The sequence below is a fragment of the Prionailurus viverrinus genome, chromosome D3 (assembly GCF_022837055.1).
Source record: "Prionailurus viverrinus isolate Anna chromosome D3, UM_Priviv_1.0, whole genome shotgun sequence".
NCBI lineage: Eukaryota > Metazoa > Chordata > Mammalia > Carnivora > Felidae > Prionailurus > Prionailurus viverrinus.
Window position 1 is genome coordinate 11,376,174 of NC_062572.1, and position 20,694 is coordinate 11,396,867.

The following is a 20,694-nucleotide window of genomic DNA, read 5'->3' on the forward strand; positions in this document are numbered from 1 at the left end:
GCCCCAGCTGCGAGCTCCGGGAGCCGGTCTGCCTTGTCCCCAGTGCCCAGCACAGAGTAGGTGCTCTGCGATCACGTGCTGAACGTAAGAACGAACGAACGAACGAACGAGCAAATGAACGATCGAGTCCCAGGGCACCGAGGTGGGTCGTCTCTGAAAAACCGCACTGATGTTGTCGGGACAGCAATACAACATAACGGGGGCCGGTGGGGGCGAGATGGCATCTGGCCGGGGAAACCGAGGCCCAGAGGGCGGGGGATGCGGCCGGCAGAGGAACGCACACAGGCGGTGGAGTCTCGGGGGCCCTGCCTCGGGGTGGGGGGGCCCCCGCCAAGGTCGCACGGGAGCCCGTGACACCGACACGGGGCCCGCGGTTACCACGTCCGGCTCTAGGATCACACGCACTGGCTTTGGCACGTCCCCCGTTGTGTGCCCTCGGGCAGGGCACGTACCCTGAGGTTCACGCCCTCGTGTACAGAATTGGGGGGGGGCAGGGCAGTTCCCCACCGCTCCCCGTCTCTCTAGAGCCACCTCTGCTGACCCGAAGGCTCCGAGGTAAGGAGCAGGTGCAGGCTCCCCCTTCCTGCGCAAGCCTCTCAGGGCACCCCTCCGTGCCCTCAACGCTTCCTTGCACGCTCAGGGACGCACGCGTGGACACCGTCTGTGCCACAGTCTCCCTACCGGTGACGGGGGGGGGGCACTACCAACATCGACCTCATGGGGTCGTGGGCAGGACTGACGGAGGGAAAAGAGCAGCGATCGATCGGTGCCTGGCTAGAACCCAGCCGATGGCGTGGAGACCGACATCTCTGCTACCGAAACTCACGTCACACGTGCTGATTTAACGTCTCGCTTTGCCATTAGGCCAGTGGGCGCCGACGGGGCGGGGGCCGTCATCGGGCGGCCAGCACACGGTGGGCGGTCCACGGAGAGCTGTTAGGCAAACGCATGGGATGATGCGGCAGGTACAGTATCCACTCCCCACCCCACGTTGGAAAACGGCCCAGGGGATCCGCCGACCCCAGCGGGGTGAGGGAGGGGCATACAAAGCGGGTCGGCGACTGGCTAACTCCACGGCCTTGGAGGTCACGTGACCAGAGGGCCCGGCTCTGCCGCCTAATGGCCCGGTGACCTCGGGTAAGTCACCTCAGCTCTCCGGGTCTCGGCTTCCTCGCCCGCCCACGGGGGATGAGAACGGAACCCGTCTCGCGGGGCGGCTGTGCGCATTAGCGAGTCTGTGCGCGAAGCCCCGCACGGTGCTCGGGGGCCACGACTGCTCTCGTGGGCCCTGGTGCATCTGGCTCAGGTCAGCCCCCGAGCACCACCCCCCCCCCCCCCCACCGCGAGAGGACGCCGGTTCCCACCAAACGACACCCAGCGACCCCCCGCCGGCCCTGCCTGCACGCGGAGCACCCTGCTTGCCGGGAACAGCTGCTGAAATCCCACTTCCCCGACATCAAAAGCCTCAGTGGGTTTTCACCAAACAAACATAATGCAGAACCGGAGAAAGGTGTAAAATAAATAAACAAAACAAGCTGTGCATTTTCTTTCAGCATTACAGCTGCACCCGAAGATAAACAAGAGAATGTCACCAAACATCAATACCCGAGAAATTAACTTGACAAAAAACTCAGCCGTCCCCCAACAACCCCCCAGTCCTGCCCCCCTCCCCGCCCCCCCTCCTCCAACCACCATTTTGCATTTCTGGAGTTCCCATCTAATGATTTTATTTTTCAATTAATTCCTTGACAGAATGCCAGCCCGCGTCTCTCTCCCGTCCCTGGCTGGCGCTGTCGCCCTGCGTGGAAGGCACAGGCAGGCAGAGACAGAGAGGCGCGAGCGGGTGGGCGGGGGGGGGGGGGGGGGGGGTTGTACTGCCGGGAGGACAAGAGAAAGCGCTTCGTGGGGTTTTGTTCCAGAGGCAGAGCGCTAAGGAAGGGCGAGCGGAGCGGGGCAGAAGGGAATTCTGAAAGGGACCGGAGAGGAGCAGGTGACGGCAGCCGGGGGAGGCCGGAGCCAGGCTGCCGGGATCCGAGCCCGCCGCCCCTGGCTGGGCCGCCTGGGGCAGGGAGCCTCACCTCTCTGTGCTGGGTCCCTGCACCGACTGAACAGTACCCTGCTCGGGCAGAGCCTAGGGGTCTTAGACGGGCCAACGTGCTGAAGTCTTTACGGCAGCACCTGGCACGGCGTGAGCGCCCAGGAGAGGTTGGCTGGTCTTATGGCTCATCGGTGGACGCGGTCGCTGGGCATTAACGAAGGCAGGCAGGCCACTTCCCTCCACTTGAAAATGGGGGCAGCACTACCAGCCCCGGACAAATGCAGTGGCCACCGTGGGTGTCCCATCCTGGTGGCCACCCAAGCATTAGTGGGCGGCTCCGCGACGTACACGTTAGTGGCTTTCCGTGGCCACGGGGGAATGTGCAACCCTGGCCCGGGACAGGCTGGGAGTGTTGGGGGGCATAAGCCTCCAGGGAAACCCTCCACCGGCGAGGCGTGTTAATGGGGACTTGGGGGACACGTGTCCCAGCTCCCTCGACTCCTGGGGGACAGCTCTGAGGTGTTCCACGCCGATCTGGCCACTGCTGGCTCACTGCGGCCCCTGGACGGGTTCCTTCCCTTCCTCCCCATCCCTCACCTCCTCCGTGATCTGCTCTGGACCTAAACCCACGTCTCCAGGTCGGCTTCTGGGGAACCCATGCCAGGACACCATGTCCACAGGTGACCAAACGGGAGGGAGCCTCAGGCCCCCGCAGAGCATCTGAAGTTGCGGACGTGATTCAAAGACTTAAACAGCTAGTGACTAACATACGAAAAAGTGGGGGTGGGGGGTGCTCCACGAGAATCTCCATTTCCAGTTTTTCTGGGAATTGGCTGACCTGTGTCCCCACCTAAAATACCGTGTGCCAGGCCTGGCGCTGCGGATCCAGCCGTGAAGACAACTCTCAAGGATACTCTGAACCATCAGCCACGGTGGCCACGTCGGAGCTCCAGGGTGGGCAGAGCCCAGGCACCTGAGAGTGAGCTGTGGGCTGCGAGACCGAGGATCTCTGCACTCCTTGGGCCTCACATCGTCGGAGCTCTGCAGGGAAGGGCAGGACGGGTATGCAGGGAAGGGCGGGACGGCTCCCAAGCACCTGCAGGCTCTGGGCGGCAGGCTGGGTGAGCGAGCGGTGGGAGAAATCCCACGAGCTGCGTATTATTGTCCCGTTTGTCGGATGGGCAAGCGATGGCTCTAGGAAAGTCACCCGACCATACTGTCCCCTCGCCCCATCACACCAGTGGTGCCTAGGGGCCCGTGGCTCAGTGGCCGCCCTGCAGTGGAGAGGCCGGCACAGCCCTCCTTAGGGAAGAGCTCGCGACAGGGAAGGCGAGAAACAGACGGGGCCCCCACAGCCCCCACCCACCTGCAGCAGCAGCCTGCGTGAGGCCAGTGGTTCTCGACCCAGCTGCCGGAGAGAATGATCTAGAATCCACTCCAGACACAACCCCACCCCCAGAGGTTGTGATGTGAACGGCCTGGGAAGGGTGCTGGTTATCGAGACTGCTGGTCACGGCCCTTACGAATCACCTCGGTACTCGGAGTTCCGGCTCGCTGTGAAGCGTGCAGCCTGGTGGGTGGCCCACGCACAAGGCCTGGATTATTGTGGATTTAGCCCGGGGTAGGGCTGTGGGGGCCAGGCCAAGCCCGGGGGCTTTCGGGCCCAGGCCTGCATGTGTTTGCATTAGTTACGGAGGCTGGGGAGGCCAGCGCAGGCTGGGGAGGCCCGGGAGTGGCCAGGCGAGGGTGACTCCTGCCACTGGAACAAAGGAAGAGAAAGGGGACTAGTTGGAGGTCATCGTCTGCCCCCGTCTCAGGCCTGGGGGGATCTTCCCATTTCCAGCAGTTTGATGGGCATTAGCCTCCTGTCCCTTCCTCTTGGCGCAGCCCTGGGCTGGGAGTAGAGACCGGAAGGGAGGAAGTGTTATCGTCTCCTCAGGGGGCCAGGGCGGAAGGGAGTCCGCACCTGGCACCTTAAGTGGCCAGGCAGGAACGGCGGGGGGACTATAGGGAGGGCCGCGGACTGTGGCAACTCGGCCCAGCCGTCTATGGGCACGCAGACCCGGGGTGGTCACACCCGATCTTTCCAGAGGCCAGGACCTCGATCTTCAGGTCCAATCTTCTGATAGCAAAATAGCAGTAATTCGTTGAAAAAACAAAAACAAAGACACAAACCCCACCTGTCCATATTTTACGGACAGATCTGTGGCGGAGGTCCGGGGCTGCCTCACCTGTGTGGCCTCTGACTTACTGTCTCTCCCCTCTCGGTCTCCAGAACCCTGTCAGCTTTACTTGTGGCCGCACAGCCGTAACAAAAACCTCCCCGTCTGTCTGTTCGTCTTGGGTTTCTCTGGCCTGGGCCAACCTACAATTCAGAAACAAAATCGGCCACCCCCTGCCGCCAGCCACAACCCTGGAGGGCTGTCCACCCTCCTCCTGCCCCTATTTCCAGCACTCCGGTCCCCAGGTCCCTGAACCCCTGTCCAATCCGGGCCCGGCTCCTTCCCCTCCCAAGTCGCTCTGAAATTCTCCTTCTGTCAGTTTAATTCTGTGATCGATGAGGAAGAGCAGGAGAAATGGCCCGGCACAGCTGGTTTCCCCGTTAGCCCTAGCAGGGATTCCTGGCCTCGCTGGCGACGGCTGAGTGAAATGTTTGCGGAGCGCAGAGAACACAAGTCAATAACAATTTAGCTGGATTGGGAGCAAGTACCTTCCCCGCACGGACAGCCGCTCCCGGGGGAAGGGAAAGAGAGTGTGCAGGATATTGCTGAAGCACTTGGAAATATTTCCAAAACACCGCGCAAAGAGGCTCGGGGCGTGGGGCAAGGAAGGAGGGAAGGGGCGGAGGAGGAAGAGGTGACCTACAGATGCCCGCTCCGGGCCCCTCCAGCCTCCCCAGCACCTCCGCAGGGAGAAGCTTTCGGCTTGCTGAACGTTGATCCCCCTCCCCGCCCCCCACTGTCATTTGCACCCTTGCGGGCAGTCGCCCCTTCGAGCCACCTGGCCAACCAGCTCCTGCTTCTCTAGATTCTCGGTGTGCGCCAGCTGGGATGGCTGGGGGCGTGTGTCCGAAGAGCGGGGGCCCCGGCTGATTTCGCCTTCTCTCCTGGTGCCACCCACCCTGCCATGGCTGGGAGCCGGCGCAAGAATAAAACACGCCACGCTGGCCACGGAACGCCATGTGCTTCCGAGAGGCGGAATTGGGAGTGGCGGCCTTCCCTCTGGGGCGACCGGGACGGGCCTTCGATGCCTCTGGAGGAAGGGCCGTGGAAGCGAAGCCTTGGGGAGGGAACGAGAGGCACCCGAATGGAGGAAGGAAAAGGAGGCCAGGGGAGCTTACGGGAACCCTCGGTCTCTGGGGAGCTGGAAAGAGCCACACAGCAAAGGGATATTTTGAATAATAAATTCTGTGACTTCACATACTTGCTTGAACTTTCCCGACTGTGGTTTTTAAAGCCTGATGATTATGTTTTCACGGCCAAGATCAAGAAGGCCTATTTGCAAGGGCTGGCGTGGGGATAACGGGCTCTCCTGGTCCCCGGTCTTTTGAAAATGTGCCGTCCTGTGAATGATTAAGTTATGGAAGGGGGGTGGTGGTGAACTGTCGCAGGCTTTAAATATCATCTGTATGCTGATGACTTCCAAATTTATATCTCGGCCCAGACTTTGCCCCTGAGCTCCGAACTCATAGATCTATCTGCTTGACATCCCACGGGGAGTCCTAATAGGTGTCTCAAACCCCCTGTGCCCCCTCCCCAGCCCCCACCTGCTTTTCCCGGCTTCCTGGGCCTCAGCACCATGAGGCGACGCCACCCTCTGAGTGCACGCTGGCCTTAATTTCCCTCATGCCTTCCAGAAGCAAATTAGGCTGGCTCTCCCTTTATCACATAGGCTCAATTCACCTGCATCTCTCCATCCCTACGGTCTCTGTCCCCACCCAGGCCCCTGCCCCACTTGCCCCTACCTCCATCCTTGCCCTTCCATGACGCATGCCTCGTGCAACAGCACGGAAGAGGTCTGACGGTGTAAATCGGGCCGCTGCACTCCTCTCTTCTTAAACCTCTGAGAGACTTCCTGCTTTACGTTGAATGAAAAGCCAGGTTCCCTGCCAGGCCCCACAAGGAGCCCTGCTGGCCCGTCTCCAGCTTTGTTTCCTAGCATTCTGCAACCTGGGACCGTCCTCTAGCCACACTGGCCTACTATGACCATGCTCCTACCTCAGGGCCTTTGCACCTGTGGGCCCCCGTGCCTGGAATGTTTTTTCCTCGCATCTTCGGCTGACTGGCTTCCTTCTTCCCATCTCAAAAGCACGGACTCCTTGGAAACACTCTTTCCAACCACAGTACTTGAAATCGCTCCACTCCTCCCCACCCCTGAGGAGTGTATTGTTACCCTTTCTAATTTCCTCCGTAGGGCTTGCTGTCATCCCAACTTCGTTGGTATTTACTTTCTCCTTTCTGTCATCTGTCTCTCCCCCCTCAAATATCAGCTCCATGAGGGCAGGGGCCTTCTCTTGTGTTCACTGCTTTGTCCTCAGTGCTGAGTAAGGGCTTGAGCATTAGATGGTCAACGCGGAACTGAGCGAGTGAGTGAATGAGTGGAGTAAATGGGGAGCACAGCAATGGGGCTTCCTTTCCAGGGGAAGCTGGAGTTCTTAAGCAGAGCACTCCAGCTGGGGGTGGGGGATGAGGGTGTGGCTGTGATGCTTCTGGAACTTCTGGAAGGCACGGTATCACGAACACCCTTTCCCCGGCAAGGAGCCCTCCCGAGAAAAGAGGAGTCGTGGTGGAATTAGCCACCCGTGGCTTTTAGGTAAATTAAGGGCAGCCATGTCACAAGCCCCAAGGCCCATGAACTTCTTCTGCAAGCGGGGACACGTAAATAGTTCTGGTCTCTGTTGCAGCCAGTCTGCTTCTCCTTTGCAGTGTGAGGATGCAGCCGTAAGTACCCTGGGAACAAATGGACGTGGCCGTGTGCCAAAAACGCTTTATTTGCGAAACAGGCCGCAGGCTGGAAGTGGGCTGTAGTTTGCAGCCGCTGCCCTACCCGGACTGGGAGACCAGCTCCGATAAAGGGGGGGATAAGCTTGGGACTTATTAGGGGCTTCTGTGGCAACAGGGCGTGGTGAAACAGGCTTATCTATTCTGCAGTGTGCAAAGCTGTGTGCCCTCCGGCAGTTCACTAGACCTCTCTGGGTCACAGTCTGCACCTCGGAAAGATGAGAACGGCCCAAAGGGGACTGCGCGCCCGAAACCCCTTAGCAGTGCTCCCCGCCCGGAGTGAGTCCTCGGCCGGCTCTCTCCCCTCCTCTTCTCTTGCACCTGACTTGGTCGTTACTAAGAAGCCGCATGGCTGCCTCCTTCAGAGCAGTGGGGTGTCGAGGTTCAAGGTGGGGAAGAGCCGGCTTCAGGTCAAGCGGGGCTCGGGTGCTGGCTGCACACCTGGCCACCGTCCGTCCAGCCTTCCTGTGCCCAGGCTTCCCTCCCACGGGGTGACAGTGAGGAGGAACCGAGTGGCCTCCTGCACGGGGCCGAGTGCCTACCAGATGCCCGGTTAGGAGGGGCCGTTCGCTGCTCATTCACGCACCCCACGGACAGTTACGGAGCGCCCCCTCCGTGCCAGATGCAGGGCCAAGGCAGGGGATGCGGAGAGGGCCCTGAGCCTGGGGACGGAGACTCTCGGGGAGAAAACACATCGGACAATTGCACACGTGAACACAAAGCGGCAGGAAGGCGAGGTGAGGGGCGGGATGGGGGAATTGAGAAGATAAGGGGCATCGCGTCCAGGGGGAATTTCAGACGCTCTGGGGGAGACCTGAGGGCGACGGGGGTGGGGGTCAGGCTGCCAGGACGAGGGCACCAGCAGTCAGGCTCCTTCCCTGCCTGGTCCCCCGGCTGCAGGGGGGGCGGGGGCAGCATGTGCTAAGGGCTAGTGACCCACCTGGACAGGCACCCATCTGCACCTGGAGAGAGCAGATCTCCCACCCCGGCCGGGCCGGGCTCGGGCGGGCGGGCGGGGGGCGGCACGGCTGCCAGCCGCTTGCCATGCCGGTCATGTCTGCGCTCCCGGCTCCGGAGGTGAAAGGTGCAGCAGCTAACCACAGCCCATCAGTCCTCCCAGCTGGAATAAGGCAACGGCGGGAAGAGGAGCCACGCTCCCAGCCCAATAAAAGCCTGTTTGCCCGGGCCTCCCTGGCTGCGCGGGCTCCGAAACAGAGGGTTCTGCGGGCGGATTGCTTCTCTACCATTATATTCTCTCGGTGCCGCTCGCGGGTACCGCGGCCTGCCGAGGCCCTGAAAGCTTCTCGATGCCTCGACCCTGCTGGTTTGTAACACGCTCGGGAAGAAAAGGGCACAGCCAGTGGCCGACTTTCCTCCTCCTTCCCTCCTCGCGCTCTCTTTTCACCCTCCCACACACAAGGCGCGGAAGAATGGCACTTCACCTGCCGGGGGGGGGGGGAGGGTGGGGGCTGCTGCGAGGTGGAGAGGGGAGAGCTGGTTCTGGGCCGGGAGGGGAGGCAGGGGCAGGGCAGGGGCGAGGGGGAGGGCGGCTCTGTGCGGAAGGGCCGTCTCGCTATTCCCTCCCAAAGCATCTCCGTCTGGCGTCAAGGCCTTTGCAGACTCAGGGCAACTTTTCCGAGGCCTTTCAAAGACCTGCCCTTCGCTGCTCAATCTGATGGGTATTTGGTAGGTGCCACCTGGGCACTGAAAACAGGATACCCGGCTGTCTTACAGGGACCTCGGAGAGGACGCAGGCTTCCACGTGGTGGGGAAGCTGGGGGTTTAAAACCAGCTGCCAATATAGGGGCCTAGGCAAGCGGCGAGCACCAGACCGGGCGCCGAGCACGTTCAGTTCCCACAGCTGCAGTGGAAGGCAAGGCGTTACGAACACCCTTTCCCCTGGTGAGGAGCCCTCCTCCTCCTCTCGCTCCTCCTCCCCTCCCTCCTCCTCCTCCTCCTCCTCGATGCTACTGTGCAAATGGCCTGTCCTGAGTGCTGCCCACATGTCGGGCATACTCCCTCTCTCTGTCACACACATGTGCCCACGCGCACACGCTCGGTATCGCCCAGGCTTATAAAAACCGGGGCTCTTCTTCTCTATTCTCTCCTCCCGTGGCCGGGCCTGACTGCAGCGTAAGGTCAACGAGGTGCTCCTGGCGGCGCAGAGAGGGGAGACATTTGTCACACGCTCACCTGTGCCAGGGGCCCCTCCAGGCATGTTACAGGCGTCAACTCCCTCGGCCCAAATGAGGTGGGCACCCTAGTCCCATTGTACAGATGACAAAGCTGAGGCCCGAGGGTCTCGCCTGAGCTCCCAGAGCAGGGATGGGGACGTGGCCCGGAGTAAACGGAAGGGTGCACACCTGCTGACGGGAAGACGCCCGACTCGGCCGCTAGCCACGGGGTGCCCCTTGGGCAAGTTACCTGCCCTCTCCGTGCCTCAGTTTCCTCATGTGCAAAACAGAAGGTAACGACAGTATTGAGCTCCTAGGATTCGGCAGGATTAATACCTGTGAATAATCCCGCAGGTAGCTCCTGGCAGGGAGTGAGACTCAACAGATGAAAGTTGTTACCGCGGTAATAATAATCATTAGCGCCATCTAACCTGAACCGCGCATGGAGCTGTCCGCCTTGACCTAGGCTCATCGGGGACTCGTGGCTGGAGAGGGGGCCGGCTGCAAGGGCTGGGAAGCTCTCGGTTCGCCAGCAGGCTGTGTGCCTGGCCCGGCTGAATGGCTGAGACGCCTGCCTGTCGTTCCCTGGCCCACATTCCACAGGGAGCCCTTTGTCGCAGCCTCGGGGCTCGGGCTGGGCAAACGGGGCCGGGGCCTCCACCTGAGGTCTGTGTGCCTTCCTGGCAGAGCTCGGCACGGAGGGAGGAAACTGGGCATGGGTGCCACCTGCCCTTGGAGCCTGCCAGGGCCCTAGGAGCGCCGAACAAGGCAGATTTCGACATAATGAGCTGGGTACTTTTCGCCACAGGGAAGGGGCAGAGCGGGGAACAGGGTCCAGCCAGGAGAGCAGGAGGCCAGCAGCCCTATTCTGAACGCTCAGGGGGTTCCTAAAGAGATCGGGCGGACAATGGGGTGGGCGGGTGAGAGGGATGCACGACTCCAGAGCACCTGTTCTGCACACACTTGTCTACCCCCCTTCCCCAGGGTCCAGCTAGCACAGGAAGGATTGATGGAGCCATCAGCCCGGGTACGGGGCGCTTCGGCCTGACCGTGTGAGCTTGAGCCCGGCTTCCCCCGTTTACTGCCTGCGTGACCCCGGGCAAGTTACTTCATCTCGTCCCTTACTCTGTAAAGTGGGCAGACAAGCGGCCTCTGCCTCCCGGGAGTGTGGCTGAAGAAACCCAAAAAGGCAGCTCCCGCTGCTTTTGTTACTCTGTGCATCATCTTCACAACCATTTTAGGAGCCACGTCTTTGTCGGCCCGGTTTGTTTGTTTGTAAAAGGGGAAACGGAAGCCCACAGGGCACAGGGACTCCTCCCTGGACACCCAGCCGGGAAGCAGCAGAATCTGGGTCCCGTTGGTGACAAGGTCAATGCTCCTTCCCCTTAAGGCCAACCTTTTAGGGACCAGGACCTTACAGAAAATCGGACAACAGATCCTCTTGCCAAAGGGGTGTGGGCGCACGTGCACGCCCCCCGGGGGACGTTTCTGGGTGTTCACGGCCCCTCTGAGGCCAGCCCTAGACTAGGATCCACGAAGACAAGGTTTCATGGATCCTAGGGTACAAATCCCTGTCTCTTATCTTGCTGTGTTCTGGAGAGCTTTCTTTTGTTCTAAGAGGATTATCATGTGTTTCTTTGGGAAAGAGTGCTGTGAAACACGACTGGGAATTACTCTCAGGCTCTCTGTCCCCCAAACTCGCAGCCTGCCTTCCTGCCGCCTCTTCACGACCCAGACGGGTGAGGCCAGTGTGGAGGGTTGCCACGTGGCCGCGAGAGACCCTTCCAGACCGGATACTCCCGCCCCTCACCCCAAGCCGCACGCCCTGGTGTTTGTGGGCACCACACGTCTTCTCTGGTGCCGCCAGATCCATTCTCTGTCCTGCTGTCCCCCGGAAGGTGTCCCTGGGGGACCTGGCCCTCTGGCTTTACAAAGGGAATGGGCCAATGGGAGACCCGGGGGAGACTAGAGGTGGGAAGAAGGGGGGGCCGCAGGCATTTCCCACCCCAGCTCCCCACCTGCTTTGTTCTCTGGCACTGGCTGTGTTCCTCTACACTAGGGGACTAGGTGGCTGTCTGCATCGTTTCCTCCCTCTGCCCCTGCAGGCCCTGGGGACGGGACGACGGGGGAGTGGCAGGTGTGTGGGGTGGGGGGAGTTGCTCACCTCTGGCCCCTGCCCACACCTCCGCATTACAGGCTCTTCCTGCCAATCCTTGGGGTCAATTCTGTTCCCCAGTGGGACCCTGCCCGTCTACCCTTAGTGCTGGGCGGGGGGCTGGTAGCACTGACTTGCACATGCTCGGTTAGCTCAGAGTCGATGACCCCTTCCGGAACCTGCGAGGAAGTGTTCCTCCGGGAACAAAGGGGGTCTAAACACAGAGCTTGGCTGACCTTCAAAACTGACCTCAGGGGCCTCATATCACCTTTGCGCTTGAGCCCCCTCACCTGTAAGTGGGGACACCGTGCCACGCACCCCACACGGCTTTCTATGAGGACGCACTGCGTCAACACCAAAGGGCCTTATGCCACTTCCCATCACGATCTATTACTCACCCCCTCCATTTCTGGAAGGGACCCTGGAGATTCTACGTTCAGGGTCTGGACGAGTCCGGACGCAGGCGGCCGTGCAGTAAATGCTCACACACCCCACATCTAATAAAGGCCCCAAGCTTCTGGAAAATGGCATTGGCTAGTATCGGGCAGCACAGGACGGCCGGGCGGGGTGGGAGGCTCCACAGCCGGCCTGCTGTTCAAACCGGCCACTCTCCAGCTGCATGACCACGGGCGATGCCTCAGTTTCCCTGTCTGCAAAACGGAGCCAGCAGGGCCTCGAGCGGCTGCAGCTCCGGGAGGAAACACGAGGCCACGCAGGTCACAGACTGAGGGCGGGCCCCCTGGCGCAGAGCGAGTCCTTAATAAACGGCAGGGGTCACGTGTCACCCCGATGCTGGCTTGGTCTCAGTTCTCCCGTCCGTAAAACGGGGCGAATCGTGCCCATCTCGTGGGGTTGTTGGGGAACTGATGGCAAGAATCGTACGAACCAGCTGCAGCCTCCAACTGCTGCCAGGACCGCACCTGCCCCTGTGCGGGCCGCGGGGGCAGCCGATACTCGGAGACGGCAGATCCCGCAGAAACGCTTGTGGCCGAGGCTTTCCGCTGGGGTGAGGCAATAATGCTGTCTTCGGAACTCAATTTATTGAAGGGGGCTTCTCTCCCACGCAGGGCAGAACTGCTGAGCCTGCACTCTGCCGGCCCTGGGGGCGGGCGGCGGGGAGGACCGGGGAGAGTCCCTTACACAAACATTTGCCGACGGGTGCATTTGGGCCTGTCAATGGCTGTCGATAAGGACGGGTTCCCTTTCTGCGCGTCAGGATTTGGGGCCTTATTGAGTCGTAAGCTGGGGACTGTGTGCTCAGTCCTGATCCCTCCAGCTACTCGTTCGCCCCTGCTCGTATATTCCCCAGCCTCAGACTGAGGGCCCGGCACACAGCGTGCCCAGCAACGGGGGCCCAGCCACGAACCCGAGGACCCAGTCTGCATGCCAGGGAAGGCATCAGTCCGGTGAGGATAAAAACCAAAAGAAAGAAACTATCGCATGGCAGGGAAGGAGAGGAACAGAGGGAGGAGAGCAGAGGGTGGGGCCCATGACTGATACCTGAGAAGGAGGCAGACGGAGGGAGGGCTTCCCGGGGGAGGTGTCATTTGAGCTGGGCCTTGATGGCTGAATAGGCACCGCCTGATTCAAAACCACTGGAGGGTCAGGCATCGTGAGCAGAGGGGAGAACACACGGGAAGTCACAGAACACCATGTGGCGTGTGGGGAGGGTCGGTGGGCCGGGAAAAGGCCACCGGAGCAGGCAGGGGCATGTTCTAAAGGGTCTGGCAGCCTGGGCTTCAGTCCCAGCTCAGAGTTCTTAGCACACTCGACCGGGCTGTAGTCTCGCATCCCCGAAACGCTGCTCGGGAGCCCCGCTTGCTAGCCCAGAGCAAGACAGGTGAGGCCCAACCAGGAAACTCACGGCCCTGTATGGGCCACCTCCTCCCTGGGTCCTCCTAAGCTGAGCATGACTTTGTTCTGGCTCCAGGCTCTGTCCCTACACGGACGAGCGGGGGAAGGGTGGGCTGTGTAGCCAATACCCCCCCCAGACTGCCCCCAGGTGACACCGCCGGGCAGCGGGGATGGGTGAGGGGGGCAGTGGCAGTCGCTCGGGCAAACTGGTCCATCCAGGAAAGTTCCCGAAGCCATGAACCTGCCGGTTGTCCCTGGGACCTCTGGGCAGAGGAAGGCAGGCCGCCACCTGAGACCTAACGGCAGCCAGGCAGGGGGCCACGAGGGAGGCCACGGAGCCCCTTCACCAAGCCCAGCTCTCCCAGGCCGGCGGGAGGAAGGGACGCGTTCCCTGCTTGCTGAGGCTGCTTCCTGGACACCCGTCACTGAGCCACCAGGATCCTAAGGTAGGAGGCTCACAGCTGCCCCTTTACGGCCTGGCCTTGAACGCACTTCTGAGATGGTGGGAGAGGAAGGAGATGGGATGCGGGCTCCAAGGTCCCTTGACCGCCCGAGCGTGGGGGTGTGCACTGGTGGGGGGGATGGTTGGGGACCGGGGGATGGCCCGGTTCTTGGGGCTTTCCCTCATCGCCTCCTGACTCCCCAGCAACCTGCTGGAGAAGGTGAGGCCCCTTGTGAGCCAGCCCCCCACGCTCTTCACTTCATCTGTTGCAAACACGCTGGCCCTCCCCGTTTCTCCATGTGCCAAGCTCAAGGTCCCCGCTGCTCAGGCAGCCCTTTTGTGGGCACGAATGTCACCTCTGCAGGAGGCCTTTCCAGACCACCCGCTCAAGCAAGGTGCCGGCCTCTTCCGCTCGGACCCACGACCCGGCTAGGCCACAGCCACATCACTAGCCCCAGGACACAACCGGTGAGTAGTTTTGGGGGACGGACTGAGCGATCGGCGAGGATGCGTGATGCCACAAAGGTGTGTGAGCGGTGGCGTCACGACCTGGGCCCATCAGGCCCCTGGCAGAGAGTACAAGGCCCTCAAACCAAGTAACTGAGCAGAGTCGGGCTAAAAGGCGGCAGGGGGTAGGGGCTTCAGGGGAGGGACCCCCCCCCCCCCCGCCCAGGCTGGCGGCCGGGACGCGGACAGAAAGTGCCAGGCAGAGAGGGCTATAGATGGGGGGCAGTGCCAGCCGCTCAGCCCGCAGAAACCCGGCAAGAGGGAAGGCAGACGGGGATGATGGGACCGGGAGGTGATAAACGCCCTGACCCCAGTCTCTTCCTCTCCCCAGTTTCCTGCCAGGCCTCTCGATGACCCAGCTCAACCGGAAACCGAAGGGCACAGAGACCAGCGACGCTGTCCACACGGGTCGGCCTCCCGGTGCGGAATGAGGACAGGAGGCCGAGCAGCAGCTTGGGGGACAGCTGGAGGGGCGCCCAGCATGCACTGGGAGGGAGACGGGGTACCCTGCCGCGCGCGGCCCGGCCCGTCCCGGCCAGGGCGAGGGCAGTCCCCTCGGGAGCCCCGGCGCGCTTACCGTGGAAACGCTCGGCCGTCTTCCGCCTCAGGGCTGGCAGGCTCACTTCGGAATCGGCCCACTCCAGCACCAGCCTCCGGCCGTACAGGTGGGTGCTGTGGCACAGGGCGTGGAAGGCTCTCTGGGGGGGGCAAGAGCAGGAAACGGAAGTGTGAGTTAGCTGAGACCCACCCGCCGACGCCCCATCCCGCCCCCCTCTTGCCCGCCACCGCCTCAAGCTCCAAGGCAAGGTTCTGGCCCTTGTGACACCTGCTCTCTGGCCAGGGTGTGGGAACTCTTGGCCACTTGATTCAATTAGTGGGTTACGTTCCCAGGGAGAGAGCTGCAAGTGACCGTGCCGTCGATATATCTGCCGTCCGGGCCTATAATTGGTGCCTGGGCCGGCGTCTTCTTCTTTCCCGTGCCGTGTCCTGCCTGGGGAGGGCCACCCCATTAGCTGGCTCGCCTCCCACCAGGCCGTCAGGGGCACCGCGCGAGACAGCCGAGCCCTACCTGGCTATGGTGACAGCCAGGCACGCCCCTCACCGTCGCCTGGTGGCTCTGTCCTTCACTAACCCCGCGGATTCTGTCCCCCATCTCTCTCTGCTGCCCTTGGCCAGGCCCTCGGGCCCTCAGACGGCCTCCGCCCTCTCGGGTGCTGGCTCCTTCTCCCGGCTCGGCAGCCCCGTCCTCCTCCCAGCCTTCCCCCCACTTCTGGTGTTCGTGCTTTATTGAGATACGATATCCACACGTCACCCATCTGAAGCGTACGGCGCTGGGTCTCAGCAGATTCAGACTTGTGCGGCCGTCACCACGCCAACCTCACAAGGTTCTCCACCCTCGGCCTTCCGAAGGAAACCCCACCCTCGTGAGCGGCCATGCCATCCCTTGCCCCGGCCCCCGGCCCGCAGCAAGCACCAGTCTGCTCTCCGGCTCTTTGGATCTGCCTGTTCTGGGCGGATACAGACGGAACCACGCAGTACTGGTGAGTTCCGTCCTAAATGGCGCCGGGGCCCAAGCTAAGTGGAGCCTCGCGGGGCCGGGGGCGGGGGGGCTCTTCCTGAAGCACTCCCGTGGTACATGAGAGGCCACGCACTTGGCCTCTGGAGCCACCTTGCCCGGGCAGGTGGGCACACTTCCAGAGACTGGGCGCGTTGATGAATCTCACCGGCCTCGGTGTTCAAATCCATGAAGCGGGAATGTCAACGGCGTGCCAATCTAAGGGTTCTAGAGGAGGCGAGGAGGAGTTTTAACACGGAAGGTACTTCGAACGGCGTGGGGGCACACAGTCAGTGCTCAAGAGATGCTAGCTCTCCTCGTGGGGGCGCTGTTAACTGCAGGCTTATCGCACCTGCAATCACCTTCTCTCAGCAGAGGGGCCTCGGGTCAGCAGTGGGTGCGCGTCGGCCCCGGAAGCCACGGTGGCTAACGGTGGGCACCTTCGTCCCTGCTTCTGGGCTGTGGCAGCGCCAAGAGGCACCAGGAGGGGCCGTGGGGCCTGTCCCTCTTGCTTCCTCCGTGCTGCGGGGAGGCAGCATGTGACCAGGAGGGCTCTGCTCCGGAACCGGTCCGGACTCGGGCCCTCAGCTGCAGCGCGACTCTTACCGGCTGGACCACGTTCTCCCAGACGAGAGCGGTCGGCATCCAAACCCCTGGGGCCTCAGGTCGTGACCTTGTTTGGAGATCGGGTCTTTGCCGATGTAGTCAAGTTCAGACGAGCGCACACGGGAGAGGACGGGCCCTTTAACCTACCCTGACTGTGTCCTCGGAAGAGACGGCCGCGTGGAGACACAGAGATGCACAGTAAGCGCCCTGTGGGGACAGAGGCCGCTGAATGCCGCTGTCGCCGGAAGCCAGGGGAGAGCGGTGGGGAACAGCCCTCCCTCAAGAGGGACCAAACACTCTTGGCCCCTTGAGTCTGGGGACTCCTGGCCTTGAGAATTGGGAGCCGAGGAATTTCGGTCGGTTGTGTTTCCGCGGTACTTTGCGACGGCGGCCGCGGGGACCTCGGGTGAGCCGGGTGCCCCACGATAGCCTCGGTCTCCTCATCTGGACAACGGGGGGGGGGGGGATGTGTGGGATTACCACGCAGCAAGCCCGTGGGTGGCACACAGCTGACCACCCCCACACGACCCACCTTGAGGAGCGTGAGCAGGAGGCGGATGGGACACGCATCTTTTTAAAACGAGACACGTGGCCGGATTCAACAAAAAATACTTTGTTCTCAGATCCGCCTTTCCGAGAAGGGCCAGGTGCAGGCAACTTTTCCTTCCCACCCCCACCCCCTTTTTTTTTTCACTTTAATTTAAAAAAACTCTTTCTGACTGCCAGCGGAGCCTCTGCGTTTTTTTCCATGCGGATATAAAAATGCATCTGGACTCCGAGCCGAAATGGCCCATTCAGAGCTTTAAAACACACGCGTGCTCAGCTGGCGCGGCAGAGAAACAGCCTGACTGGGGGAGCCGGGGTTTGAAGACGGGGGAGAGGAGTCAGTCGGGAGTCTGGTGTGGCGGGTACTCCGGCCCGGCGCCGGGGTCCCTGAGGAGCTGCGGTCCCGGGGACACAGGCGGGAGGGAGCGGCCACGAGGCAGCATCTGGTGGAAGCCGGGAGCCGCGGCGAGGACAGGGGAGCAGAGCCCGGGAGGCGGGCCCAGGCGAGAGGCCCTGACCCCGGCCTCCCTCCCTCCGTGCGGCCATCAGCCTGGCGTCTCCTTCCTGCCCCTGGAGCCCCGTTCCTGTGCCGCACAGAGCCTGGAGAGGTCTCCACTCGCCACAGGAGTTGCTAAGAACTCCCTCTCCTGGCCTCCCTCCGACATCAACCCTTCCAAATGCTCATTTCCTCTTTAGAAGGGCTTCTGACGGCAGGAGGGGAGGTGGCACAGCCACTGAGATGGGGGGCTCTGGGCCCGGGCGACTTTGGTTCAAATCCCTGCCGCGCCACTTACGAGCGAGCTGTGTGAGCTGGGGCAGGCCGCTTAACGTCTCTGGGATGCATTTCCTCGAGAGGCGGCAGCAAAGAACGGATAGGAGTCCGTGGACTGTGAAGTCTAGCACTTACAGCACCACCATGGGCTGTCGTTCCTATTAAGGCTGCCCTCGGTTCCCCTGAGGCCACCGAAGAGCAGGAATAACATCCAGCGGGACACAAAAGCTCTTGTGTGTTTGGCGTTGGGAGCGCAGTGGGTGGTTCCCCCAAAACAGCAGGACCACCCTCCCGAGTTCCAGTCCCTTCTGGTCAATAAGAGACCAGGCCGCTTTCCTCAGTGCATGCTGCGTTGGTGATAACACTGACTCGAGGCTAAGATCGGCCTTGGACAGTCAGTCCGGGCCTCACGGGGCTTTCAGGTGAGCGCAGGGGAAGGCGCTGAGGAACGCGGAAGGTTCCAGGCACAGCAGAAGGGAACTGCGGCCCTGGCCTCTCTGGCCTGGGCCTGCCAGCAGCTTCCTCGCTGGCCTGTGTGCCTCCTGAGACCCACGCTGCCTTCCCCATGAGAGTTCTGAACCTCGGCTGTGGTTCTGAACCTCAGGGCCTTGTCCATCCTGGGGCGCCCAGGGGTCAGTGCGGTGAGGGTGTCTCGGGAGGAAGTGGGGAGTTACGTGTTCCTGGCCGTGTGCTTCTCTCCAAATCCAGCCTCTTTCTGTTGCCTGTTTCCTTCCCTTGGGAGGAAAGGGCCGCCTTCGTCCCAAGGATCATGTATCCCCTGGGTTAGAACTCGGAGCCCATGACCACAACCTACTCATCAGAACGAACATTACTCTCCCGTTTCAACGAAAGGAACACAGAGGCACGGGCCGAGGTCTGCGTGCGCATCAACCGCCTTCTTGTTTTTCCTTTCAGACTCCGTGCACTCCGTCCCCGGGCCTTTGTAGCAACACCCGCCCTGGCCTCGGAAGAGCTCCCTCATCACAGCCGCCTCGGTGGCGGCCCAGCACAGGCCCCGCTCGCCTCACACAGACCGCCACCGGGCACCCTCCCCACGCCCTGCACACGCGGCTTCCATTGCGGCACCTGCCCCGTTAACGTGTGCCGGCCTCCGCGGCTCAGCCTTGAACCTTAGAGGCAAGGCCTCTCTCCCTGCTGCCCCTAGTACAGTGCTCGGGGCAACGTGTGCTCAGGAGACCGAGTAGCTCCCCCTTCTCCGCAGGGGATACGTTCTAGGACCCCGGTGGGTGCCCCGAACCCACAGACGGTACCGAACCCCATCTAGGCTGTACTTTTCCTGCACAACACGCACCTGTGGTGAAGTTTAACTTCTAAATCAGGCGTGGGACGCGGCGTGAGGCCACGCGGCCCGGGGAGGAGGGCCATCTGCTTCCGGGCCACGGTTGATCGTGGGTAACGAACCACGGAAAGGGAAACCGTGGATGGGGGTGGGGGTGGGGCTGCTGTATTCACAGAGCTGTATTCAAGTTGGTCCTGGCTAGAGACGGCGGGCTGGCTTAAATAACCCGCCGTGGTCCCTCCACGTCCCTACGATACGGACCGCGAAGACGCAGGAGCGAGGGGTATGTCGTCTCCGGCTGCCACATGCACGGGACGGCCCGCCTTGCGGTTAGGACGAGACCTGGTGCGGACATGCTCTTGGGTCTGGCAATGGGGAGGGGAAGGCCTGCTCCCGACGTGTAGGACTCTGGGGCCCTGGGGGACGGGAGCAGGTGCCCAAGCCACCAGGACCCGGGAGACCGCAGATCACCCGCTCGGCTCACCGTGCAACTCTAAGGGTGCGTTCACTTGTCCGGGAGCAGAATGCCATAGGAGGGGGGGCCTCTGGCCTCCGGAGCCACTTCCTGCCATCCTCTGTGGCAACAGGGCTGGCCGCTCCCACTCCTCTATCGGCCCCCACTCTCCGTGCTTTTGCAGGCCACTCCCACGGACCACGTAACTCGGGCTCTCGCCCTCTGGCTTCCGCGTAGGTGATGCCCGGAGTCCTGGAGGGAGGGAGGAAAGGGGTGGGGGTGCTGTTCCCCTGCCCCCTCCTGCTAGGACTACAGTTCCTGCCGGCGGCCCCTCCCCTCTCACCGGTCCCCCAGCCCCACTTATTCCTCCATAAATCTCTCCTAGACCATCGGGGGTGGAGTGTCTGCCGACCCGGGGGGCTGCCCGAAGTGCCTCTGCCTCGACCCAGGGCAGACGGGCCTCGCGCTCCAGACAGCAGGTCTCAGGGCCTGGCCCCGCTCCGAGAGTTGAGGCCCACTGAGGAGAGCTCGGGCAGGGCCGGCTGGGGTGCGGGCTGGCTCCCACCATCATCTGGTCCCTGGCTCGGCTGTCCCAGAATCACGCCCCTTTGATCTCTGACCCGAGCCACCAACTGTGGCCCCCGAGAGCCCTAGCCTCCACCGCCTCTTCTGCGTCCCCCCAGGAGGAAATTTGCGAGGACGGAGCGGGGAGTGACTGTGACCAGGCCTGGCAGCCATCTTTCCGGAACAGGGAAGACGCTGGAAGGCTGCCAGAGCGGCGCTGGCCTGACCTTTCTGCAGCTCTCCCTGGAGACACAACTCCTCTTGGCGGCAACAAAAGTCCACGCGATGCCCTTGGTGGAGCCGCCATCCCAAGGGCGGTGGCTCCCAGGCCAGGCTGAGGATGGGACTCCTGTCTTCGTAAGTCCAGGCACTCGTCGGCCCCTCCTGCCCCATGTCTCGCAGAGTGGGGAGGGCTGCAGCAGGCGTCAGATCCACCTGAGTGCAGACAACGCCAGCCTGCGCCAGGCCATCTGTGCCCCCAATGCCTGGAGTAAGCGTGACCTGAGCCAGCCAAGAATGACCACGTGTGCCCGGGGGCACGGGACTGAGCGGAGGGAACGAAGGCCCGGGGCCCTGGCTGGGGCTGGTGGGGGCCAGGCTCCTCCCGTCGGCCGAGACGGCTGAAAACAGGGGGCTGTGCTTCTGGGAGGAGGGCCTGCCGCGCCGGGATGTTCGCTGTCTTTCGGTGCAGCGTCCTGTGCTCTGAGGCACAGAACCGTCCAGTCCC

General features: G+C 62.2%; 1 protein-coding gene across 4 annotated transcripts in view; it reads right to left on the reverse strand.

Moving 5' to 3' along the window:
* Nucleotides 1-20,694, reverse strand: part of RBM19 (RNA binding motif protein 19) — a 142,335-nt gene that overhangs the window by 20,146 nt on the left and 101,495 nt on the right. For all 4 annotated transcript variants that reach the window (XM_047827917.1, XM_047827916.1, XM_047827918.1 and 1 more), the window contains one exon: nucleotides 14,748-14,868. In XM_047827917.1, coding sequence (XP_047683873.1) covers nucleotides 14,748-14,868 — 121 coding nt within the window. The remainder of the gene's footprint in view (nucleotides 1-14,747; nucleotides 14,869-20,694) is intronic.